At 42.5% G+C, this 22,866-nt stretch overlaps 2 protein-coding genes across 2 annotated transcripts in view; one reads left to right on the top strand and one right to left on the bottom strand.

The window, feature by feature from the left end:
• Positions 1-1,321: 1,321 nt before the first annotated feature.
• IAH1 (isoamyl acetate hydrolyzing esterase 1 (putative)) lies at positions 1,322-13,648 on the top strand. Its single transcript, XM_084623132.1, has 6 exons — positions 1,322-1,474; positions 6,933-6,985; positions 7,477-7,625; positions 9,186-9,347; positions 12,339-12,460; positions 13,317-13,648. Exons 1-6 carry the CDS (start codon positions 1,409-1,411, stop codon positions 13,491-13,493), a joined length of 729 nt encoding a protein of 242 aa, XP_084479258.1. The 5' UTR covers positions 1,322-1,408; the 3' UTR covers positions 13,494-13,648.
• A 3,119-nt stretch (positions 13,649-16,767) lies between these two features.
• Positions 16,768-22,866, bottom strand: part of ADAM17 (ADAM metallopeptidase domain 17) — a 63,069-nt gene continuing 56,970 nt past the window's right edge. The window contains exons 17-19 of the mRNA XM_084624745.1: positions 22,415-22,503; positions 21,281-21,337; positions 16,768-18,898 (exon numbers count right to left, since the gene is read on the bottom strand). Coding sequence (XP_084480871.1) covers positions 18,548-18,898; positions 21,281-21,337; positions 22,415-22,503 — 497 coding nt within the window. The 3' untranslated portion in view covers positions 16,768-18,547. The remainder of the gene's footprint in view (positions 18,899-21,280; positions 21,338-22,414; positions 22,504-22,866) is intronic.

Raw genomic sequence — 22,866 nt, 5'->3', positions numbered from 1 at the left:
ACTGAAGCAGGGTCATGGCTGAGCCTTTGCACGGACGCATAAGGAGGCACAGGGCGGCTGCATGGCCTCAATGTAACTGCTATTCAAAAATGTGTTAATGTGTGTATTTTTGCTATCAGAATTGGGCTGCATGCCCAAAGTCCTGTTCAATATTTTCACTAATGACTTTGATAATGGGGTGGTGAATACACTTATAAAAGTGGCAGAGGACACCAAGCTGGAAAGGGTTGAAAGCATGTTGCAGGACAGGATTAGAATTCAAAAGACTTTGACAAATTAGAGAATCGCTCTGAATTCAACAAGATGAAATTCAATAAAGACAAGTGCAAAGTACTACATTTAGGGGGGAAAAAACAAATGCACATTAAAAAATGGAGACTAACCGGCTAAGCAGCAGTACTGTTGAAAAGGATGAGGGGGGTTATAGTGGATCACAAATTGAACATGAGTCAACAATATGCTGAAGTTGCAAAAAAGGCTAATACCATGTGCGGTGAGTGCATTAACAGGATTGTTGTATGTAAGATTCTGCAGGTAACTGTCCTGCACTACGCAGCACTGGTGAGGTCACATCTGGACCACTGTGTCTTCAAGCATGTTAAATAAAGGCTGTTATAAAGAGGCCAGTGATCATTTGTTCTCCATGCTTACAGAAGGTAGGACAAGAAGTAAGGGGCTTAACTTACAGGAACAGAGATTTAGGTGGGCTATTAGGAAAAACTTGCTAACTATAAGGGTAGTTAAGCTCTGCAATAGGTTTCCAAGGGAGGTTGTGGAGTCTCCCTTATTGGAGGACTTTTAAGACCAAGTTAGAGGAACAGCTGCCAGAGACATCTGGTCACCCTAGTCTAGGTTTACGTGGTACTCCTTCAGTGCAGGGGGCTAGACTGGATGACCGTGCAAGGTCCCTTCCAATCCTACATGTCTGTCAGTCTGTGTAATGCAAACTCGTCCCTGAAGGGTTTCTAATCCACCCCCCCCCCCAACCCTGTCGCAGGTAGAAAGAGCATCTTTGCCTGGGAAGCCATCGGCAGCGCAATAGGCCGTGAAACGGGCTCATGAGCATTGTTTCCCCTGTGGGCGCAAACGCCAAGCACGGGGCAAGGGGCGGCTGGCAGCAGGAATCCCTGGCACTGCACCCAGCCCTGGGAGGGGGAGGCAGGGGCGATGCCTGGGCTCACCTGGGGGGCTGGGGCCCGGGCCTAGCTGCGCGCCACAGCGGCTGCCCCTTGGGGGGCGGGTCCCCCCCGTGAGAGGAACGGGTGCCGCCAAGGCGGGCGGTTGGGGCGGGACGGGCGCGGCCCTGGGAGGGCGGTGAGGGGCCGGCGGGACGCAGCGGAGGGCGGGCCCGGGGGCGGAAGTCCGGCGGGCTCCCGCCTGTGGCCGGGGCGAGGCGTCGGCGGCGGGGATGGCGCTGCGCAGCCCGCTGGTGTCCTGGCCCCGCATCGTGCTCTTCGGGGACTCCATCACCGAGGTACCGGGGCTGGCGGCCTCCCCCGCCCGTTCCCGCCACGCCGGGCGAGGGGGCCGGGCCTGGCGCAGGGCGGAGCTCGGAGGCTGCCGGGCCCGCTCCGCTGTGGGGTTCCCCGTGGCACTGACCAGCCGCAGCCCCAAGGGAGCCTGTGCCCGTGGCCCCATCGCCGTGTCCTGTAATCCGTACGCGCCTTTACACATCCTTGGCCACACCGCCCCCCCCCCCACACACGCCCCCACAATGGCCCGATACACCCTCCCACGCACGCAATGGCCCCATACACCTGGTGCCCCGTGTCCCATACAACCCCCCCACCCACCCAGTGGACCTGTGCACCTCTTGTCCATGTCCCATACACCCCCCCACACACACACATCTAATGGCCCATACACCTCATATTCGTGTCCCATAGATGGCCCCACACACACAATATGACCCTGGCCCCCATACACCTACTGGCTCCATGGGTGCCAGGTTTGTATTATTTTTGTTGGTGCCCAGAATGGGTCCAGCAGAGCCAGCCCAGCCATCAGACATACCAGGCAACCACCCCACGATTTCGGGGGGGGGTGGCTGTGCTTTAGGGGGATGTGGGGTCCAGGGCGGCCTGTGGGCGGGGCTGGCACCAGCGAGCAGCCCATCCCACCCGGCTGACTCCTGGCATCATTGCAGGGGGGAGGCAGAAGCTGGAATGAGGCAGGGCAGGGGCTTGGGGGAAGGGGTGGCCTGGGTGCAGAGAGGGGGCACAGCAGAGATGGAAAGAGGGGCTTGGGGAAAGGGGTGGGTGAGGGGGAGCAAGAGGCAGGGCAGGCTGGGGCCAGCTTGCTCGCTCCTGCCAGTGCCAGGTGCCCTGCTAACCCTCCAGGTTTCCTTGGACCCCACATGCCCCCGCCCGAGTCTCCTGCACACCGCAAAACAGCTGATCAGGAGGTGTGGGGAGGGCTGCCGGTGGGTTGGAGGAAGCTGATAGGGGGCTGCTGACGTATTACTGTGGCTCTTCGGCAATGTACATTGGTAAATTCTGGTTCCTTCTCAGGCTCAGGTTGGCCACCCCTGGCCTTGAGTATGTAGTCTTTAACCAATGTGCTCGTGCCCATGTCCATGCTGCCTGGTAGCATTTTCAGAGGCTACAAGCTCTCTGTATCGCTGTTGGCCTTAACTAGCAAATACAGCATTACTGAATACCACTATAGACTAGACCAAGCAAATTATTTGCCTTTTGGCTTCTGTCTATATTAACCACAAGACTAAGCACTTGTAGCGCCAATGTAAAACTGTAATTTTATCCACAGCATCACTGGTAGCTACTGTCAGTGGTTTGTCAGATTAGAATTGCTTCTCACCCAGGTGCGAGGCAAATATGTTTTCATTCGGGTCGGAATTTTCAGTGAAGCATTGGCCTGGGCTGTGTGTTAGATTGAACACCTGCCATTGGTTAAGGTTATTTTTTACTTTAAAAGAAAAAAATTTATACATATGTAATTGAGAGGGAGTTATGTTCTGATCACAAATCAGCCTGGCTACTGAACAGTTGTAGTTATGGCTCCCTGAACATGGCCCTCTAGGGGGCCGTGGGCAAAGTATTTTAACTGCTGGTAGAATGTGCAGGGAGAATTCTGTTTTACCGTAAGAATCACTATAGTTCACATGTTGGGGCTGCAGTAGATGTGGCCATTGATGGTGTGTGTCCTCAGTGTTTATTTCTGGTTCAGTCTTCAATTATATAACTTTCCATCCAGGATTCTGTTATGAGCACTGCTTCATAGTTAAAACCAATATCGAGAGCTAGGTTCTAACAGGGAAAACAGGAAATCAGAGCTGCTTTCTACCCTCACACAGGGTGAGGGTACATTTATCTGAGGTCAGAATTCAGTTCCTGATCCTTACCTACCCATTGAGTTTCTGTTCATTAGAGAAAGCATTTTAGAATCTGCATGCATGGTGGTACATTATGAGTGGATTTAGTCCCGCCTTGCAGCAATTCTGTAAGTTCACATGCTGGAAGTAGTTAACTGACAATATCGCAGTCAGGAAAAATATGATTGGGACCAGAAAGAGAGCCACAAAACAATACATTCTAATTGACCTAACTGCCTGATCAATAAAGGCATAAGTGGCAACCTGGCTCCTTACATATAAGCTGAACCGAACATACATGTAACAACCTACTGTGTACTCAAACTGATAATGAATGAATCACTATCCTAATTAGTAATGATTGTCTACTTGTGTCCAATTTGCCTGTGTTATCAGCTGGTAATTACTGTTTGGCTGTAAATTAAAGCTAATTAAAATTAGATTAATATATACAAGGATTTTACAGCCTAATGCAAAGAGATGTTTTCATTTTTTTAAATTTAAAGTTTGTTGTTTATTTCCATGCAAATTTTGAAAGGCAAACTATGATGTGAGAATCAAAGTGAAAGGCCATAAACGGAAATGCCAGTGAACACTTGTCAAATTGAGCGGTAAAAAGTAAACAAATGACAAATAATAAAAACTAAAGGTGATTCTTTTGGTTTTAATCATCTAAGAAGTCATTAATAAAAGGTATAGAGGTTTGGGAGCAGTTAACTGTATTTTTAAAAGATTCTTTAACAGTTGCGAGTGTCTCTTTAATTATGAGCAGGGGTGGCCAACCTGTGGCTCCAGAGCCACATGCGAGTCTTCAGAAGATAATATGCGGCTCCTGCTAGGAGCTGACTCGGGGGGAAAATGGTGGATGCTCAGCACACACTGGCAGCCCTATTAGTCCCCCCTCTCCCCCCAGTGCCTCCTTCCTGCCCGCCCGCAACCCCGCAATCTCCTCCTCTCTCCCCCATGTCTCCTGCCCACTTCGAGCAGTTGTTTCACAGCATTGAGGCGGCGCTGGAAGGGGATGAGAGAGGATATGGTTTGCAGCCTCACCCCGCCCTCCCCCAGCACCTGAAGAGGTGGGGTGGAGGTGGGGACTGGGGAAAGCGGTGGAGTGGGGGGCGGGGACTGGGGAAAGGGGTAGAGTGAGGGGGCGGGGCCTGGGACAGAGCCAGGGGTCCAGCACCCCCTGGCTGGCACAAGTGTCTCCTTGAATAAAGCACACAGTGACTAGCTGGTGTGGAAATTTTTAATCAAAATTTTTCTTACACCATCTAACAATGGAAGGCAAGTGCAAACAGAAAAGAAAATACACTGATGAAAATCGATGCTTCCAAGAGGAGTGGGAGAATAAATACTTTTTTGTTGAACATAATGGTAAGGCCATGTGTCTTCTTTGCCAGACATGTATCTCTCAGTTCAAATCTTCAAACTTGCAGCATCATTTTGCTTCGAGCCATGCACATATGGATCAAGAAGTCCCACAAGGTGCTGAACACCGCACTTTAAAACTGAAAACTTTGAAAAAACAAACAGATGTAGAAGCCCAGTTCTGCACCAGATTTGCCAACCAATCGCAGACTGTAATGTTAGCCTCCTATTATGTGGCCTGGCACATAGCCTGGGCGAAAAAGCCCTACTCTGAAGGCGAGGTTGTAAAAACTTGCCTCACTGATGTGATTTCAATCCTGTCACCAGAGAACGAGAATCTACAGAAGAAAATTTCTGGCCTGCAGCTTTCACGCCACACAATAGAACGCAGAATCTCCAACCTGAACAGTGACATCAAATCGCAACTGCACTTGCAACTTCAGCAGTGTGAGTATTTGATTATCACTCTCAATGAGTCGTTCCATACACAGGATAAACCTCAGTTATCGGTATTTGTCCGCACTGTGTCTGACGACTGTGTTGTAAGGGAAGAACTCCTCGATATGATGTCACTAAAGGACAGAACTCATGGATGAGATCTAAAGGAGGTTGGTAGTTGATGTTGGTAGTTGTGAAAAGCCATTTGCCTTTACAGAAGCTCACTGCCATTGCAACAGATGGGTCTCCATCCATGTGGGGATCTGTGAATGGATTAGTAGGGCTCTGTAAGATTGACAAGAGCTTTCCCGAATTTTGGACATATCACTTTATTATTCATCAGGAGCAATTGGTATCTAAAAATCTCAAATTTGATCACATCATGAAACCTGTCTTGCACATTGTGAATTTCATTCTCTCAAATGCACTCAATCACAGACAGATTCAAAATCTAATTGAAGAACTGGATGAAGACGACTCCCCTGCCAATTTCCCATTTCACTGCACAGTTCGATGGCTCTTGAGAGGTAAAGTTATTTCCCATTTTTTCGAACTCCTGGAACCAGTACAGTACTGCAGTTGTTTCACAGACAAACACTTGAGGGAGAACTGACACACTTTCCCTCAACGTCACAACATCAAACCAGATCAAAAGAGAATGCAGCAGAACCCCTAAAACGGAGCACAACTAGATATATAGATTAAGGACAGTTTTGAGGAAAGATTCCAAGATTTGCAGCAGAAAAGACCTCAAATCAGATTTCTGACTGAACCTTTTAGTGCTGAAGCCAATTGTCTGAACCCCCCTTTAGTCACTAACGAAGCAACATCCCAGATGGAAATAATAGAACTTTTGGAAGATGAGAGATTAAAATCTGTTCAGAAGACAGAGGGGACCCTTACTTTCTGGAAATCTGTACCAAAGGATAAATACCGCAACATCAGAAGTGCAGCCTTAAAATTAATCTCAATGTTTGCCTTGACCTATCTTTGTGAGCCTGTTTTCTCAACACTCAAACATGTGAAATCCAAGCACCAATCCATTTTGACAGACAGCCACTTAAGAGAATTGTTATGTGTGAGCACAACTGAACACAAACCAACTTCAAGGGAATTGTTGAAAGCAAAGATTGCCAGAAGTCCCTCTAAGTAAAAGATTAAGTTATCATTAACTATACATTATAAATGTATAATAAATATGCATTATCAACTTATATATATAAACATACACACACATATATAATCATTACATATTACCGTGGCTCTTTGGCAATGTACATTGGTAAATTTTGGCTCCTGCTTAGGTCTGCCACCCCTGAAGTATGAGGTAACAGATGCATAGTTCATTTATACGAGCTGCTCTGCAAACTGAAATTAAAGCTACAGGTCCACATTTAGAAACGATCAGAAAAAGTCCTTGGCATCAATCAGTCACTTGTTACACACCTAGTTGATTTACTTATGTATGGCTTGATCCTACACAGTTCTTTGGCCCACAGCCTGAAATTAGTGATAGTTTTGACTGTGGAAGGACAGTGCGATGTGCACTTCTCCTGTACTGTTCCCTAATGCGGTAACAAAATGTGTGGGGATTGGGCAGGGCCAACAGCAGCCTCAGGGACACATTAATGGCCTACCTTTCAGAAGATAAGAGAGGCCACATAAAAATAAAGGGCCGTTAAATTTGGTGGGTGAGGAGAAAGGACAATAAAAAATGCAGGAAGTAGAGTGACATGCTAAATTGTAATCCTAGATATGTTTTAGTTAATATCTAAACTGTGTCCCTTTCATTTAGTTTTCCTTTCAGGACAATGGTTGGGGAGTGTTGCTTGCTCAGAAATTGGTCAGGTGAGACTTGTCGAAGTTTGTATTTTAAATGTAATGTTTAGGATGAAAGAAGGCCAAGCAGCTTTTCTGTAGTAAATTGTTTTAGTTTTTTTTTAAAATCAGCATTTACTTACTTATATTTGGAATTGTAAAAGGATCATATGGAATGCCTCAGTACTTTTTCTTTCAATATCTGTAAATCCTTATTAAAGGCTATTGCAAAGGTTGAGTAAATACTCTCTGATTCTGCAGTCAGAGCCATGCATATGGATCTTTGTGGCCATGTGAATCAGATTGCAGGATTGGCACCTATATATTTAGACAAACTCTACACATATACTTTATACAAACACTACATATATATTTAATTATCCCACTTGTCTACTGTGTAATCTAGTTGATTTTAGAGGGGTAGAGAGCCTTAAGGCAGGTATCCAGATGGAATGTTTTGAAATTTCTAAAATTTTGCTCTGTAAGGGGGATTTTCTTCTTGTTGTATGCGTTTCTTTCAGAAAATGTGATGTTTTAAATCGAGGACTGTCAGGTTACAATACCAGATGGGCTAACATAGTTCTTCCCAGATTGATCAGCAAAAGTTCTAATGTTGAAAATACTATCGCAATTACCATCTTCTTTGGCGCTAATGACAGTACTTTAAAAGGCAGGTTAATTTTCATTTTTTCTCTCTCAATTGTTCTGTTAAAACAAGTTTTAAAAAGTGTAATATGTCAGAGATTACCAGAGTGGGACACAAAAGGGTTAACATTTCTCCTGGTCCTGCTCTATCAGTTTTTTTTTTTAAAATGAGTGTACTACATTACTGTACCGTTAATCATTTAAATCTCATGTGTACTTTTGGTTTTTGTTGCTCTTTCTCTGGCCAAATATTCATGTGTGAGACTATGGAGGAAATTTTCAAAAAGGCACAAATGGCTCTAAGTGTCTAACTCCCTTGGGACTTTCAGTTGGAGTTAGGTGCCTAACTCCCATTTGTGCCTTTGGAAATAGCCTTGTAATCCACTGGCTGATGGAAATTGTAGTCAGAATGTGAGAAAAGACAACGGAATGCCTTTCAGCCTCTGTTAAAGGTATGTATACTAACAAATATAAATATTCTGAGGATAATTATAAAGTCAACAGTTGGGACCAGCCCTCTGTAGGGTCCATGAACTTTTTGCAGCAATAAATTATTGTGGACTATTGTATTCTATCCGCACATAGCATTCGTCTGTTTTCTCTCTAATTTTAGTGTGTTTGCTTACTTTATTTTGTAACCCATTGTTCCATGATGACACTTATAGGGCGTGGTTAATCTCAGTCCTAAACTTCTCAACATTTCTTGTTTACTTGTACTGAATTGGCACTGTGTGTATGACTTGAAATTTTTGTTTTAAATGTTTTTGGACATATTTTGTGATGTCTTTTTCTGTTAATATTGAAAAATCCGTTGTTTTTTCAGGCTACACTCAGGGCTTGTCTATATGGAGCAGAAATGCATGCTATGGGAATGTGATTTCTAAAGCACACTAATGTGTTGTGCACTAATTGGACTATACAGTATTATGTTAAAACACACTAGGGAACTTTTAGTGCACACCAACAGGGTCTACAGGGACAAATTGGTGTGTAATACATTTGTCCACTTTACAAATCACATCTTGTTGTGTGCATTGCTGCACCATGTAGACAAGCCCTAAGAAGATAAATCTGCTAAATCTTTGTAATCATTTGATTTTCTATTAGGGAAGTATACAAAAAAAAAAGAATTAATTAATCTGTTAGTGACCTTGGATCATTTTCTTTACAACATATTCCTCATTTATCACGTTAAGCAGCAATATCCCACCTCATGCTTTATTTCTGAAAAGTACAGTTCTGAGATCAAGAAAATGTGTCTCTGTCTGAGGAAAAAACAAAAAAAAGTTTAATGCCTTATCAGCTTCTCCCTGTACTGTTCAAGTCACCTTCTCTTCAGATATTTTAAGTGGATAGGAAATTATTTACAGTACTTGCAGTTTTTCCTCTGTCTGGCTCTTATACCTTGGATTTTGTTGTATATCATTTTCCCACCACATCTGATGAATTCATGAATCATGTAGAACTTTATATTGAAAAGAAGCAAAGTATCCACATTTGTATGCTGTGTAAGTAAATAAGTATTGTGTATAATTTACAATGGGCATCTTGGTTTTATATGAACAATTGTTTCTTCCCTAAACAGATGTGAATTCCGACCAACACATTCCACTGAAGGAATATGCTGATAATTTAAAAAGCATGATACAATATCTGAAGTCCATAGATATTACTGAGGACAAAATTATTTTGATAACACCACCCCCTCTCTATGAACCAGCTTGGGAAAAAGAGTGCATTGCCAAAGGTAAAAGGAATTCTCCCAGTTCGGGGATTAAAAACAAGTAGAAAGGTTGTCAGTGTGGGTGTCCAAGTTGCTGACCTCCAGACTGACAAAGGATTTGCTCGGTATTTGTGCCAAACTGCACATTTATTCTCTGAGCCAATGGAAAGAGGCTGCTGGTAGGTCTGCTAAACATCTGTGGAATATCCATGTGGACAAGCCGATAGCTAATTAATAACATTCTTTTAAAACTGCAGTTTTCATTGGGCTATTCATTAATGTAATTGGTAGAAAAAGCTGCACTTTAAAAACTTAGGGTTTGTCTCAGAACATTTTTTATTTATATAAAAGATGTTGACTGGATAATATTTACGCTCTGGGCTCCTGTATTATTACATTATAGATGGTGTAGTCTGACCATGCTGTGCCTTAACACCCTTTGCAAAGCAGCATCCAAAGTGGGTAGCAATGCAGCACGGTACACCTGGGATCATTTTCTTGCTGTTACAACATATTCCTCATTTATCAGGTTAAGCAGCAATATCCCACCTCATGCTTTATTTCTGAAAAGTACAGTTCTGAGATCAAGAAAATGTGTCTCTGTCTGAGGAAAAAACAAAAAAAAAAAGTTTAATGCCTCATCAGCTTCTCCCTGTACTGTTCAAGTCACTCTTACAATGGAGACGTAACCCTGCCTAGTTCCTAGTGGGGAGCCTTCCTGACCTCAGCTGGTGTCAATTGTCATAGCTTCACTGACATCAGCTTTTACAGTTTGCACCAGCTGAACGGCTGCCCCCATGTGCTCATATGTGTTTGGACAGCCTGTGCAGTGTCAAGGTATTTGCACTTCAAAAATAATCCTGACAATGTTATTAGTCCATTCCTTGATGGAAATGGTAGAATTATCCATCATAATGCAAAAAAGACAGAAGTGTTCAATAAATATTTGTTCTGTATTTGGGAAAAAAAACAGATGATATAGTCTCATATAGGGTGATAACACTTTTTCCAGTCCACTAGTGTCTCTAGAAGATGTTAGAATCCACTAAAGTTAGACAGTTTTAAATTAGCAGGGCCAGATAGCTGGCTCTTTTAAAATTCTTGGATGCAAGTTAAGGACCAATAATGTTGTGGACCAGTAATATTGATTTTCAATAAGTCTTGGAGCAATGGGGAAGTTTCAGAAGACGGGAAGAAAGCTAATGTTGTGCCAGTTTTTAAAAAGAATAAATAGAATGACCCAAGTAATTTTAGGCCTGTCAGCCTGACATTGATACCAAGCAAAATAGTGGAGCAACAGATATAGGAGTCAATAAAGAATTAAAGGAGGGTAATGTAATTAATGCAAATGGGTTTATGGAGAATAGATCCTGTCAGACTAACTTGGTATTAGATTATAGTTTGGTTGATAAAGGTAATAGTGATGACATAATATACTTAGACACCTGAAAGGCATTTGACGTAGTACTGCATGACATTTTGGTTAAAAAACTAGAATGATAAAAAATTGACATGGCACACATTAAACTGATAGATTTCACTGATTCAGATTGTTAAGTGGAAGGGGTAACATCTTGGAGGTGGTCACTTGAAATGCAGGGGGCAATTGGGGGTTAGATTGTTAGAGGGAAGTTTCATTGCATTGAAACAGGAGCTCGACTATAGGTTAATTGGTGCTCAAGGCACATGGAGCATCAGTTTCTGTACAATTGCATCTGACATGGGGCAACTGATTTCTAATAAATTTGCACTTTATATATACTCTTATCCCAGGTTTCAGTGGTAGCCGTATTAGTCTGTATCAGCAAAAAAATAAAATAAACCAAGGAGTCCTTGTGGCACCTTAGAGGCTAACAAATTTATTTGGGCATAAACTTTCGTGGGCTAGAACCCACTTCATCAGATGTATGAAGTAAAAAATACAGGAGCAGGTATAAATACATGAAAGGACATGGATTGCTTTACCAAGTGTTAGATCGGTCTAATGAGATAAATCAATTAACAGCAGGATACCAAGGGAGGAGAAATAACTTTTGAAGTGGTAAGAGAGTGGCCCTTTACAGACAGTTGACAAGAAGGTGTGAGTAACAGTAGGGAGAAATTAGTATTGGGGAAATTAAGTTTAGGTTTTGTAGTGACCCAACCACTCCCAGTCTTTATTCAGGCCTAATCTGATGGCATCTAGTTTACAAATTAATTCCAGTTCTGCAGCTTCACGTTGAAGTCTGTTTTTGAAGTTTTTTTGTTGAAGAATTGCCACTTTGAGGTCTGTTAATTGATTTATCTTGTTAGACTGACCTAACACTTGATAAAGCAACCCCCATCCTTTCACGTATTTGTACCTGCTCCTGTATCTTTTACTTCATACATCTGATGAAGTGGGTTCTAGCCCACGAAAACTTATGCCCAAATAAATTTGTTAGTCTCTAAGGTGCCACAAGGACTCCTCGGGTTTTTTTTACTCTTATCCCAGGATCTCAAAACATTTTACCTAGACAGATAAGTAGTTTGCTTTAGTTTCTCCTCTGTAAAATAAGGCTAAGAGAAGTCCTGTATCACCCAGAACACGGATGGACAGGCTTGTGATTAGACATCACCTCTCTTAACTCTCTTCTATCTGCTGGGGGCATAGGAGCATTGGAGGTTGTAAATAAGTTATGCGGATAAGATGTACATAGGTGTTGGACAAAAAGCAATGGCTAAAGGCAAGCCTAACACAGAACAGAGGTGCTATGCTATGTTCTTACACAGTTCTGCCACTGCCTCTTAATTCTCACCAGCCACACTTCTTCTGAACCAAAGTTTGTTTTCAAATTAATCTCAAAAAACAGCAGGCTACAACAGAAGGCTTTTAAGGAGACGGATTTAGCTCCCACTTGCTTTAAAATTTACAAGATTCAAATTTTAGTTTGAAATGGTTTAACATTAAATAAAAATCACATACAGTAGATAGTGACATAGTCTGATTTAATTCCTGTGTTCTAGTTCATTTAATATTTTCTTAACTTTCAATAGGTGACAAATTAAACCGCTTCAATTCTACCACCGGAGAATATGCCAAGGCATGTGTTCAAGTAGCTAGAGATTGTGGGACTGAGGCTCTTGATCTGTGGACACTTATGCAAAAGAATAATCAGGTATGAGGTTCAGAAAAGAAGTTTGTGAAAAGCTGAAGTGTCTTGTGTAAAGCAATAGTTAGTACAGAGCTTGGGGAGGAACTGAATTGTCAATCTTGAAAAATAAAACAAGAAATCATGGGTTATAGTTTACCCTATTTGGGAGGAAACATGAATCCAGAATACTTCATGCTGGGCTAGGAAAACACTTAAGGTGATTTGTTTAAATACAACTGAATATTGTGTTTGGTTATCAGACAATAATATATGACTGCTCTAAATATAAGTGGTATCCCACTTTGCTGGAACTTCCTTTCTAAAGGCAGTCAGCAGTTGCATCGCAATATACTTTGTAAGAATATTTGCATAAGTAGCCTTCCTGAAGTGCAACTGGCTGACCATCACCAGAAGCTGAATTTAGGCCAGATTTTCAGAAGTGCAGTGCACTCAGCAGCTCTTATTCTGACACTTAGAGGCAGATTTTCAAGAACTCAGTTTTCCATCTGCTGAACTTTTTTGAAAGTCTGATCATTTACTTTGATCACATTTGAGCTCTTTTGAAAAACTTGACCCTAGCAGGTAATTCAAGTTTGGCAAAGTGGATCTTTTGAGACAAATAGAGTAGATTCAATATTTTGGTTGCCCCAGTTCATCAATTGATAATTTTCTTATGGGGATCAGTGACATAAGAAATACAGTACATTTACCTGTCTTTCTATCCTTTCATAATCTTGGAAAAGTTTCTTAGAAGTGAGATTGATTAAAAACTACATTTTGTGACTACAGTTTATCGCATGGTATTATGAAATTAGTTATGATCTTATATTTTTTGTTTCTTAAAGATTTATTTTAATTAACTCCCCTCCTCCCCCCATAGGACTTTTCTTCCTATCTATCGGATGGACTTCATTTATCAGTAGTGGGAAATAATTTTTTAGCAGCTCAGCTTTGGTCTCTGCTGGAAAAGAAGATTTCCACATTACCTATGCTGTTTCCTTACTGGCGTGATGTAGATAATCAGAATCCTGAAGTTAGCCTCCGTGGGAAATCCTGATCAGTAACATATTGACCAAGTCTGTTGATGGACAGGAGAAAATGTGCATTCAGCAAAATACTCCTAGTGTTTTTCTTAGAGAAAAGATAGTATTGATGCAAGTTCTCTCTCAAATGTTATGGTTTATGGAAAAATAAAGTTACCTTTAGACATTCCATGGTATGTTTTAAATAGGTTAATACAATTTTCTCAATGACTGAACGTATTAAAGCTCCGTTGGACAGTTGATTTCAAGTGTAAATTTCTGACCTTTGCCAACACAAACCAACACGCAGCTTCAATATTGTCATTATTACTGACAAAGGTTTTTAAAACTTTCACTAATGTGGAGTACAGGACATGTGCTCAAGGACTGTCAAAAACCTCACTCAGCTTTGAATGGGCAAATTTCAAATTTTGAATTCTTTGTTCCCTTGGTTAGGAACCTCCCAGTCATGAGAGATTCTAAATATTTCAAATCATAAAGCACCAGCATCTACTACCTGCCAGAGTTTTCCACAAGCTCTGTCACTTCTTAATTGAGGTTGTGAAGTTAAGCAGCATTCAGCATGGCTAAGTGTGTCATTAATACAAAATAATCCCAGCTCCTAGTGTCAAAGAATTTTAAACATGTGGTGCTGCAAGCCAGGATTTAGGAAGCTGAAAATAATACAGCTGTAATGGGAACTTAAGGACTTCAGGATTTGGCTCATAGCAAAGACACACTTTCAGTCGTTTGAACATAAAAAGTACTTTACCTGGCTACTTCTTTAGCAGGATTGTTTTAGACCTCCAGTGTAATTGAAGGGATTTAGGTCAGAAATTACTTCCTGTGCTCTATGAATCCTTTTTTATACCTTGGGTGTTCTATCAATCAGTACACCCTAGTGTTAGTTAATGTTAGATCCTAATCACAATTGCTTGCTTGATCTACTACTCAACAAAAAAGATGGTCATTGCTTAAGGCAGGGTTTCCAAACTTTTTTCCTTGAGGCCCACCTGTGTAGCTGCAATAGGCACTCTGGCCCCCTGCTGCCTCCCTGGGCTCCCCACCCATCGCCCATCCCTAGCTGCCCCCCATTGCCCAAGCACCTTGCTGTCTCTCCTCCCCTTTGCCCTGAGCTCCCTTCCAGGGCCTTGCACCCCAGGCCCGTCCCGCTCCTTGCCTCTTAACCACCTTGTCCGGAGAGTGGAGCCTGCTGTATGGGCACCAGCGCTGAAGGCAGTGCCGCTGACGGCAGCAGCGCAGCAATACGGATGGCATGCTACGTATTTATATGCCGCACTTACTTCTATGCTGCTACTGGTGTTGGCACTGCTTTCAGAGTGGGTGAGACTGCAGTCCAGGGACACCCCTTGGCCATACACCTCTATGGGAAGGGGGGGAACCTAGGGGGCACCTGTGAGTTCCGCAGGGGAAAGCCCTGCTGCATGTGCCTCCCTGCCAGGCTGGCAGCCTTGGCCCCCCAAGATAGCCAGGGGCTCCAGCCTCAGGCTCACCCCCCCCAAATAGCCACGGCTCATGGGGTGCAGCAGCAGGCAGTGGGAATGGCCATGAAACCTCCAGCCATCCTGGGAGCTGCCACTTCTAGGCTTGGCCCTGTCTCCTCACCCACTGCCTGGCAGCTCTGCTTCACCCTCTGCCACCCACCAGGGGCACCGTGCTCCTCCGGCCCTCGGCGGGGGCCATTGCTGGCTGCCAGTCTGCCAACATAGTTTGGAGTGGCAAACCCCTCCCCCATACCCTCTCCTCAGCTCTGCCCATGGCAGACCACCCAGGACTGTGTCACACCCCATTTTTGGGCCACAGCCCAGGAACTCCTGGCTTAAGGTGATTCCACATCCTAATGAAGGGATTTCAAAACCACCAGTAATCACTGAATGAATGGTCAGCTCTGCATCCTCCAGAAGTAGCCCAGCCTGTCCTAGTCAGAATGTAATTCCTTCAGTCATGCACCCTGAGGTATGGCAGACACAAAACGGGGGTGAAAGACTTGCTCTTGGAAGTGCATAGAGCAGTGGTTCTCACTTTTTTTTTTGCGGACCACTTGAAAATTGCTGAGGGTCTCAGCGGATCACTTAATGATCTTTCCAAATGGTGTTTGTACCGTTAGCTAACTATTGTAAAGCGCTTGGGATAAAAGCGCTACATTAAAAAAAACAATAAATAGATAAATTCTACAAATAAAAGCACACAACTCCTATGTTAATATCAGTCGTCTTACCTCTCTAATGCGATGGACGTGCCCTCTCTCCCCCACCGCGGTAGCCCCCGAGCTGGGGCTGCGAAGCGGGACCATCTCTCCCTGGCAGCTGCAGCCTTGGAGTTGGGAAAAGTTGCCTCTTTCTCTGGCCACTGCAGCCCTGCACATCCCAATTCCTCCCACCCCCTCTTCTCACCCCACTGCCCCCTCCTACCTACCTCCTATTCCCCTGCAAGGCTACCTCACCTTACACATGCATCTTCTCCAGGGTCCAGGCACCTAATTAGTTGAGCCATGCTTGTGTGGCTCCACTAATTAGGTGGGAGGCCCTTCATTCTCTCATGCAGCTGACCAGGCGCACACCTTAGAAGGAACTATCTGTGGTCCACTTGAATGGCGCTCACGGAGCAGTGGTGGTCCACCGACCACAGTTTGAGAACCTCTGGCTTAGAGGGTTTAGATAAACAGGAACAAATGCCCACTCAAGAACCCTTACTCAAACTAGCTAGTTCCTTGCTGGAAATGAGCTGCTTTAATTTGCGTAGTCAAGGGTGAAAATATTCTATTTGCTTATGTGTCTCTAGAATTCAAGCAACAACCCCAAAATCACAGCAAAATTGAGAGATCCATTCCATTATCAACTCAGATCAGATACCTCAATTATTGTTCCCTTTGGGTCAAAAGGGGCTTGGCTAGAATGCAACTGATTGCTATCTGGAAGACACCTGAGGCCTAAACAAGCCTTGGGTTTGTCATCATTGCTATTAGTATTTAAAAATAAACAAAAAAAACTTCTTCAGTTTCTACATGCACAGGGATTCAGTCCTGCTGCTATTTATAAGCACAAATGCATTAGTTGCAGAAGTTATGGAATTTTTCACGCACAAGTGAAGGTAGTAAGAAACATACTCAAAAATAAGAACGATCACTGGTTTTGTGCTGAAGGAATGGAGCAAAGTGTATCAAGATTGGAGCATGACATTTTGCTGCTTACTAAAGATTTTGATCGAGGAGACTAGTGTCTTAGGTAAAAATCCTATCTGTGAAAACTGGCAAGTCTTAGTTTCAATGAAACAGTCATCATCCTATAAAAAGCTTTTATTATTCCGTTGTACTGAAAGTTAAATTTAACTCAAACAAATTTTATGGCTACACAAATCAAATCCAAAAACCAGTGTAACTAAAATAATGATTAGTTAGATTTGAATACCATAAGGCACAAGTTCAAGTATTAGTGTAACAAGTATCCTGGGAAACACACAATTCTTTTGTCACAGGTTTGGTTAACTGCCATCAAATATTAAAAATACAAGTTTTCCATAGTTAAGCTTTCCTGGCTGATGAACACATCTGCTTTCCAGTGGACATTTAAAACAGCTGCAAAACCATTCTAAACAAAGTTTATATAAATTAAAGTTACATTATGATATGATTATGGGGTAAGATAGATGAAGAGCGAAGATCTTTCTATAGGACCCAAGCAGTAAATAGTTGCCCTATGATTCTACTGTGACAGTCCATCTGTTAATACATACGAAAATAGCTTTCATGTAACATTCATAGCAAACAGATTACACTATTCACATCTCTGCCTTTGGAAATAAACTTATCAACTTAAAGGGGCACCACTCCATTAAGTTATAGGCTTTCTATATTACACTACTATAATACCCTCTTGGAAACCGTACAATTAAAAAGGTTTCCTTATTAATTTTGTCCTTTCATATTTGGCAAACCTTGATTTTTATCAGTATTTAGAAATGAGCTGAAATTAATCATTGTTATTCATCGGTATCTGTGCAACTCAGAGTAGTATTTTTCACACAAACTGCTACTCTAGCAAGAGCTCATAAATTATACGTTGGTCCTATGAGTGGCTTTTCTTTTTAAAATTTCTTGGCAACAGTGTTATGTATATAAAAAAGTTGAATCACAGAAACCACTTCAGACTGAAACAGCCATTGTAAAGGTCAAAACCTAAACTAATTAGGTCAAAATCTAAACTGAGTGTCCTTTCAACATAAGCAGCTGTTCTTTTCTTTCCACTCCCCCAGGCAGAGGTCTGTAATTATAAGGTGTTCTTTCAAGAAATGCTTCATTCAGAATGGGAAGACTTATACAAAAGCTATTTTTCAGCAATGTGGGTTATAAAATGTAGGGAAAAAAATAATTGTGCGATTAAATTCAGATCTCAGCATCGGGGACCATTTTCAATGAACTATACGGTGTGGCTTCCATTGATTTTAAAGGAAGTTTTAGAACTGAAACCCAGAGTAACTCTCAACGCGTATCACTTCATTGTATTTATCAGACTGTTTAAAATACAATTTGTACCTATCTCACTGCTCTGATCTTTGTTTGCAAATAAAATCATTTTATACTGTTTAGGATACCTAAACTGCTACATGCTCTAGTCTATGCAGAAAACTCACTACAGTTTGTTTTTTTAAAAACACCCAAACCCATGATTTTGTCTATCTGTGTTGTTCCAACTACAAAAAGTTGAGTTATAAAAATGCTAATATACACAACCTAATATTCAGCAGGATGTACCACTTTACACCACAGGTTGAAGGAAATAGTAAAGGTTAAGAAACTAGAAAAACCAAATCCAAAAGCTTCAAAACAAGCTAGTTTTAGTCTGGATGTTTTTCTTTGTTTTAAAAAGATGTAATTGTCTAACAAGCTAAGGAAGGTCATACACATGACCAGCATCTGCAGTAGGTCACTTCCTTATTTCCCCAGTCTCCCATCCCATCACAAAATATATCTCTATCTATCTATCTGTATTTATATAAACAAAATGGTTTTAGATCAAATCGATGAACATTTATTTTGCACACAGTCATGAGGTTGGAAGGCAGCGAGATGCTAGCATTCGGTTTCTTTGCTGTCCACTCGATTTTGGCGCTGTAGTTTAAAAGATGATGCTTTCTCACTCCTAGTGACAGGATGATCTGTAAGATCCTCAAAAGATTTAGCAGCTGAACTGCTATTTGGGAAAGGGTCCTTCTCAAAACAATCTTCATCAACATGAGAGTCAGTACTTGGGTCCTCCTGAATAGTGTCCATCCTTTGGTGGTCCAGTTTTGGTGCTGCAGCTACTACGGGCACTGCTGTGGTGGGCTGCAGGGGCTGGTGTCGGCTTGTCGACTGCGCGGTTGGAAAGGGCTTGACAATTCGAACAGACGCTGAGTCCATACTGCTGAGCATCTCAACATTCTGCAAGACACAACAGCTCAGTCAGGTGGGGGGGGGGGGATTTTTTTTCTAATTTGGAATTCAACTTTTGTTCGCTGTCCTTTCACAAGGAGAGTAGACCAAACACCACATTCCTTTTGGGGTTTGGCTACTTGGGGAGGAGAAAGTTACAGTAATTCATAAATAAAAGTTGTCACCTGATGGCTTTGGGGAGCCTTCCAGAAAGAAGAGAAGCTTTAAAGTTCAAGGCAAGACATTCTGATGTGACCTTACACTTGTCAAGTCTAAACCCAAACAGCTGGCCTTTTGTCTAGTTCAGCTGATCATTCTCGTATGTATGAATTATTATGTGCTGGCACTGACTTTTAGAAGCCTGGCTAAGTTAAACATCCTTACAGCTAGGGTGTCGTGGTTTGTGCAGGTTCTAGTCTGCTGCCACTCCTGTTCAATGTGAGGCAGTTCAGGGCAGTGGTGTGAGCTGGTGTCTCTCCAATATGCAGTTTATGCCTATTTCACTGGAGCCAATTGATGCTACTACAAAGACTGACAGAAGTGATGCCAAATGCCCTCGGTTGATAGAATATGCCCCACCTTTTGTTAGTCAAGTTTACAATCTAGGGGGTTATCTTTGTATCTTAGCTGTTCTGGTGTGTCCAGGGGCGAGCCGTGGCTGTAGATTTATAGATTTTGAAGGCCAGAATGAACCATTATGATTATCTAGATTGACCTCCTGCATAACACAGGCCACAGGACCTCCCTGAATTAAATCCTGCTTCAAGTCCAATAGCTGTAGCAGGAACAGCAGCATATCTTTTAGAAAAAATATGCAATCCTAATTTAAAGATTTCCAGTTACGGAGACGCTATCACAACCCCTGGTAAACTGTTCCAATGGTTAATAAAGAGGGAGGGGGCACAGAGAGGTGAAGAGATTTGCCCAAGGTCACACTGCAGATCAGCAGTAGAGTCAGGAAGAGAACCCAGATATCCGAGACCTTGTCCAGTACCCTACGCACCGGCCATGAGTGCTTTTGATTTACTTTGGTTTAGACAGAAGATCGCGCCCTTGCAGTCTTGAGAGTGCAAGGTCACAATGTGTGTGCTACTGGGGCTGCAAGTTAAGACCACTCCAATGGCAGCTGCTGCAGAATGTATCACTTGTTAGGCAGTGTTTCTTGCAGGGGGCACATTACACCTCTGCTATGCCATTGTACCAGCTTCCAAAGTGTCTCCAGAAAGAGGTTAAGGTACAAAGATGAGACGATTTTGGCCACGTTGTCTGAGACCTGCCGCTTTCACTATATGATACTTTGGCAGTTGAGATGTTCAAGCTAATAGCACCTTGGTTTACGTATGAGTGGGGCTGGAGGCAGGGATTCCTCAATACGGAGTCCTTGATTCTGCCATATGCTTCCCCCACTGGTTTACAAGATCTCACATTTATTCACCCTCAGGATCATTCTTCAAGGCCTCTTCTGCAGGTTAAATAAGTGGTGAGGAGGGTTTTTGTTGCATCTGGGAGGGTTCTAATGTTAACAGATCAGGTTGTCTGTTCATTTTATTAATGAAGATTGTACATACGCCCAAAGCACTGGACATGTACATTTAATTACACTGAAATAAAAATGAAAGAGTCTTGGAATGGGCTACAACTATATAGTTACTTATATTGCCTGCTTCACCACAGTATGATCTAGCAGGAAGTGTCACTGCCTGAAAAGTGACAGATCCTTCAGCCCTGTGACAGAAATTCCAGTGACCAACTGGAAGCAGCCCAAGGATCACAGTGTGAGAATCTACAGTTTCAGCTGGAATATCCAGCTGCTAAAAGGATATTCTGTTACTAAAAGGCCACTTTGCAAGGAATAACTAATTCACTAGGTAGAGACTTTTCTGCTACTGCTGAAGTCATCAGATTAATACTTCTGCCTCTGGAAACTCAGTTTTATTTGCATCACTTGGCCTAGGGACAAGTGTTCAGTGGTTGAAACTTGCTGAGCACACACCCAGACAGGAACTTGAATGCAGACACTTGTCACAGGACACACAGCTTTGCAGAACAAAGCAGCTTCCTGCATAAGATGCTCTGGCCAGTGCTCGGGAGCAAGTGCATCTTCAGCGAGTTAAAGACGTAACCATTCACAGATGCAAAAAGCAAAAGCCACAATATTTCATTTAAGCAAAACTAACATTCCCTCTAGAAGAAAAAACTCAACCACAAAACACCCAACTTCTGTTTCATCTGGCAGAGTTTCTGTGCAGAAGACACCATGGCTGGCTTTCATTTCTTTGAGGATTATTCCACAAATGTCTATCAAGATCATTCTTTCTAATAAACATTAGATTTCAAAGCTGCTAACATGCAGTTAAAACAATTACTGCTCCTTGAAAGCAGCAAACTTACACTGGGACAAAATAGAGATTTTGTGTTCTCTTCATACTGCTTATCCAATTTCTTGTCCTATAAAGGAAACAAACCGAACAGTCAGTCCTATATTGTTTGCGGACCAGATGAAGATACATTCTTTTCCCCTCACAGCCCATTGAACTCCCAGCCTTGAACTGCAGCCAGCTGATTCCCCTTCCCTAGATAGCCAATATTACCTCAGCAGGGAAGAGAAAAAGTAGTAGAGAGAGGCTCCTTTGCAATTAACAGATGCAGTGACTCCTGTACAAGAAACCATCCTTATTAGAGAACCTCCCACCTGGAGAGACTGTGTCAAAGTATCCATGAGTAGGGCTCTTAGGCACCACAAGAATACAAATATCATCATCATCATCATCATCCTCCTCCCCAACACGACCGAGTTGAGTTCCCAGTACTGTTTAAGCAACTGATTTTTGTTGGTTCCTCGAGTGGTCAATTAAACCTGAAAATGTATCTGAAATACTAGAAAGGCTTGCAGCAGAACGTATACTTCTACAGTATTCACTGCTGCTTCCTCATAATAAGTGCAAATGCCCATTTCTGGGGGTTGTTTAATTAATTCCCTGCTGACGGCCAAGTTATTTCTCCCAGAGTGGGCTGACTTTCAGCGGTTCTGCTCTCTAATGTAAGCTAAAGGATTCTTAGGAAACCGTTGTTTTGGCAACTGAGGGCAGACTTTGCCACACCTGATGTGATCTGACAGACTCAGGGTTAAATTATTCTGTTTGCTACAACAGGCAACTTCCGCTTCTCTCCTGAGGATAGAGCCTGACTCCAAGCACAGTGCCAGCACTCAAGTGAGGATCATCATCATCTATTATGTAATTCTAAGCAGCACTAGCTAGCCAAAATAAACAACCCCAAATTAACGTTTATCCACTGATGCAATCTTCTAATGTTAATAGGAAGTGTTTTGGTAACATTAGGGTTCATTACAAAGGGCCCTACAGAAGTTCATGGGATATTAAGTCCCAAATAGTAACAGTTTTACCTTCATGGGCTCTTATCTGCTAAAAACTTACCCCCTGTATCTTTGCCATTACATGTACGAATAAGTTCCGTCTACAATATGATCAAACTGTTCAGTCACCTTAAAGTAGGTTTACTCACCACAAAATGGACAAGAATACTGAGAGGAATCCAAAATAGCAAGGAAAACACAAGTACGGAGCCCACTATATTGTCTGCAAGGAATTTCCCTGTAAACAAGTCCAAACCAATTAGTTATATGCCAAAGACAACATACAAACCCTGCTTATGTACATAAATATAGGTCCTGATTCTGCCATCTTTACTCGTGACTAACCCTACTAAAGGACTGGGCCCATATAAAATATCTGTTCAGAAACTTAAATCTCAAAGATGCTTAAAGTCACAAATCCTTTTCTCTGCCTCCTTTAACTCTTTAGTACTAGATGTTGCACAATATTTCACATTAGCAGGCTGGGATCCAGGTGCGCTTAGTTCTCCAAGGCAAATCTTTCATTACTGTGAGCCCCCCTCATGCCAATTCACAACTCTGACCTCATGGGGCAAACAACAATTCACATGCCTACTCCCAA

Source organism: Lepidochelys olivacea (genome assembly GCF_965140295.1).
Source record: "Lepidochelys olivacea isolate rLepOli2 genome assembly, chromosome: 3".
Taxonomy (NCBI): Eukaryota; Metazoa; Chordata; order Testudines; family Cheloniidae; genus Lepidochelys; species Lepidochelys olivacea.
The sequence above is the reverse complement of the archived record's forward strand: the minus strand, read 5'-3'. Positions and strand labels throughout refer to the sequence as shown.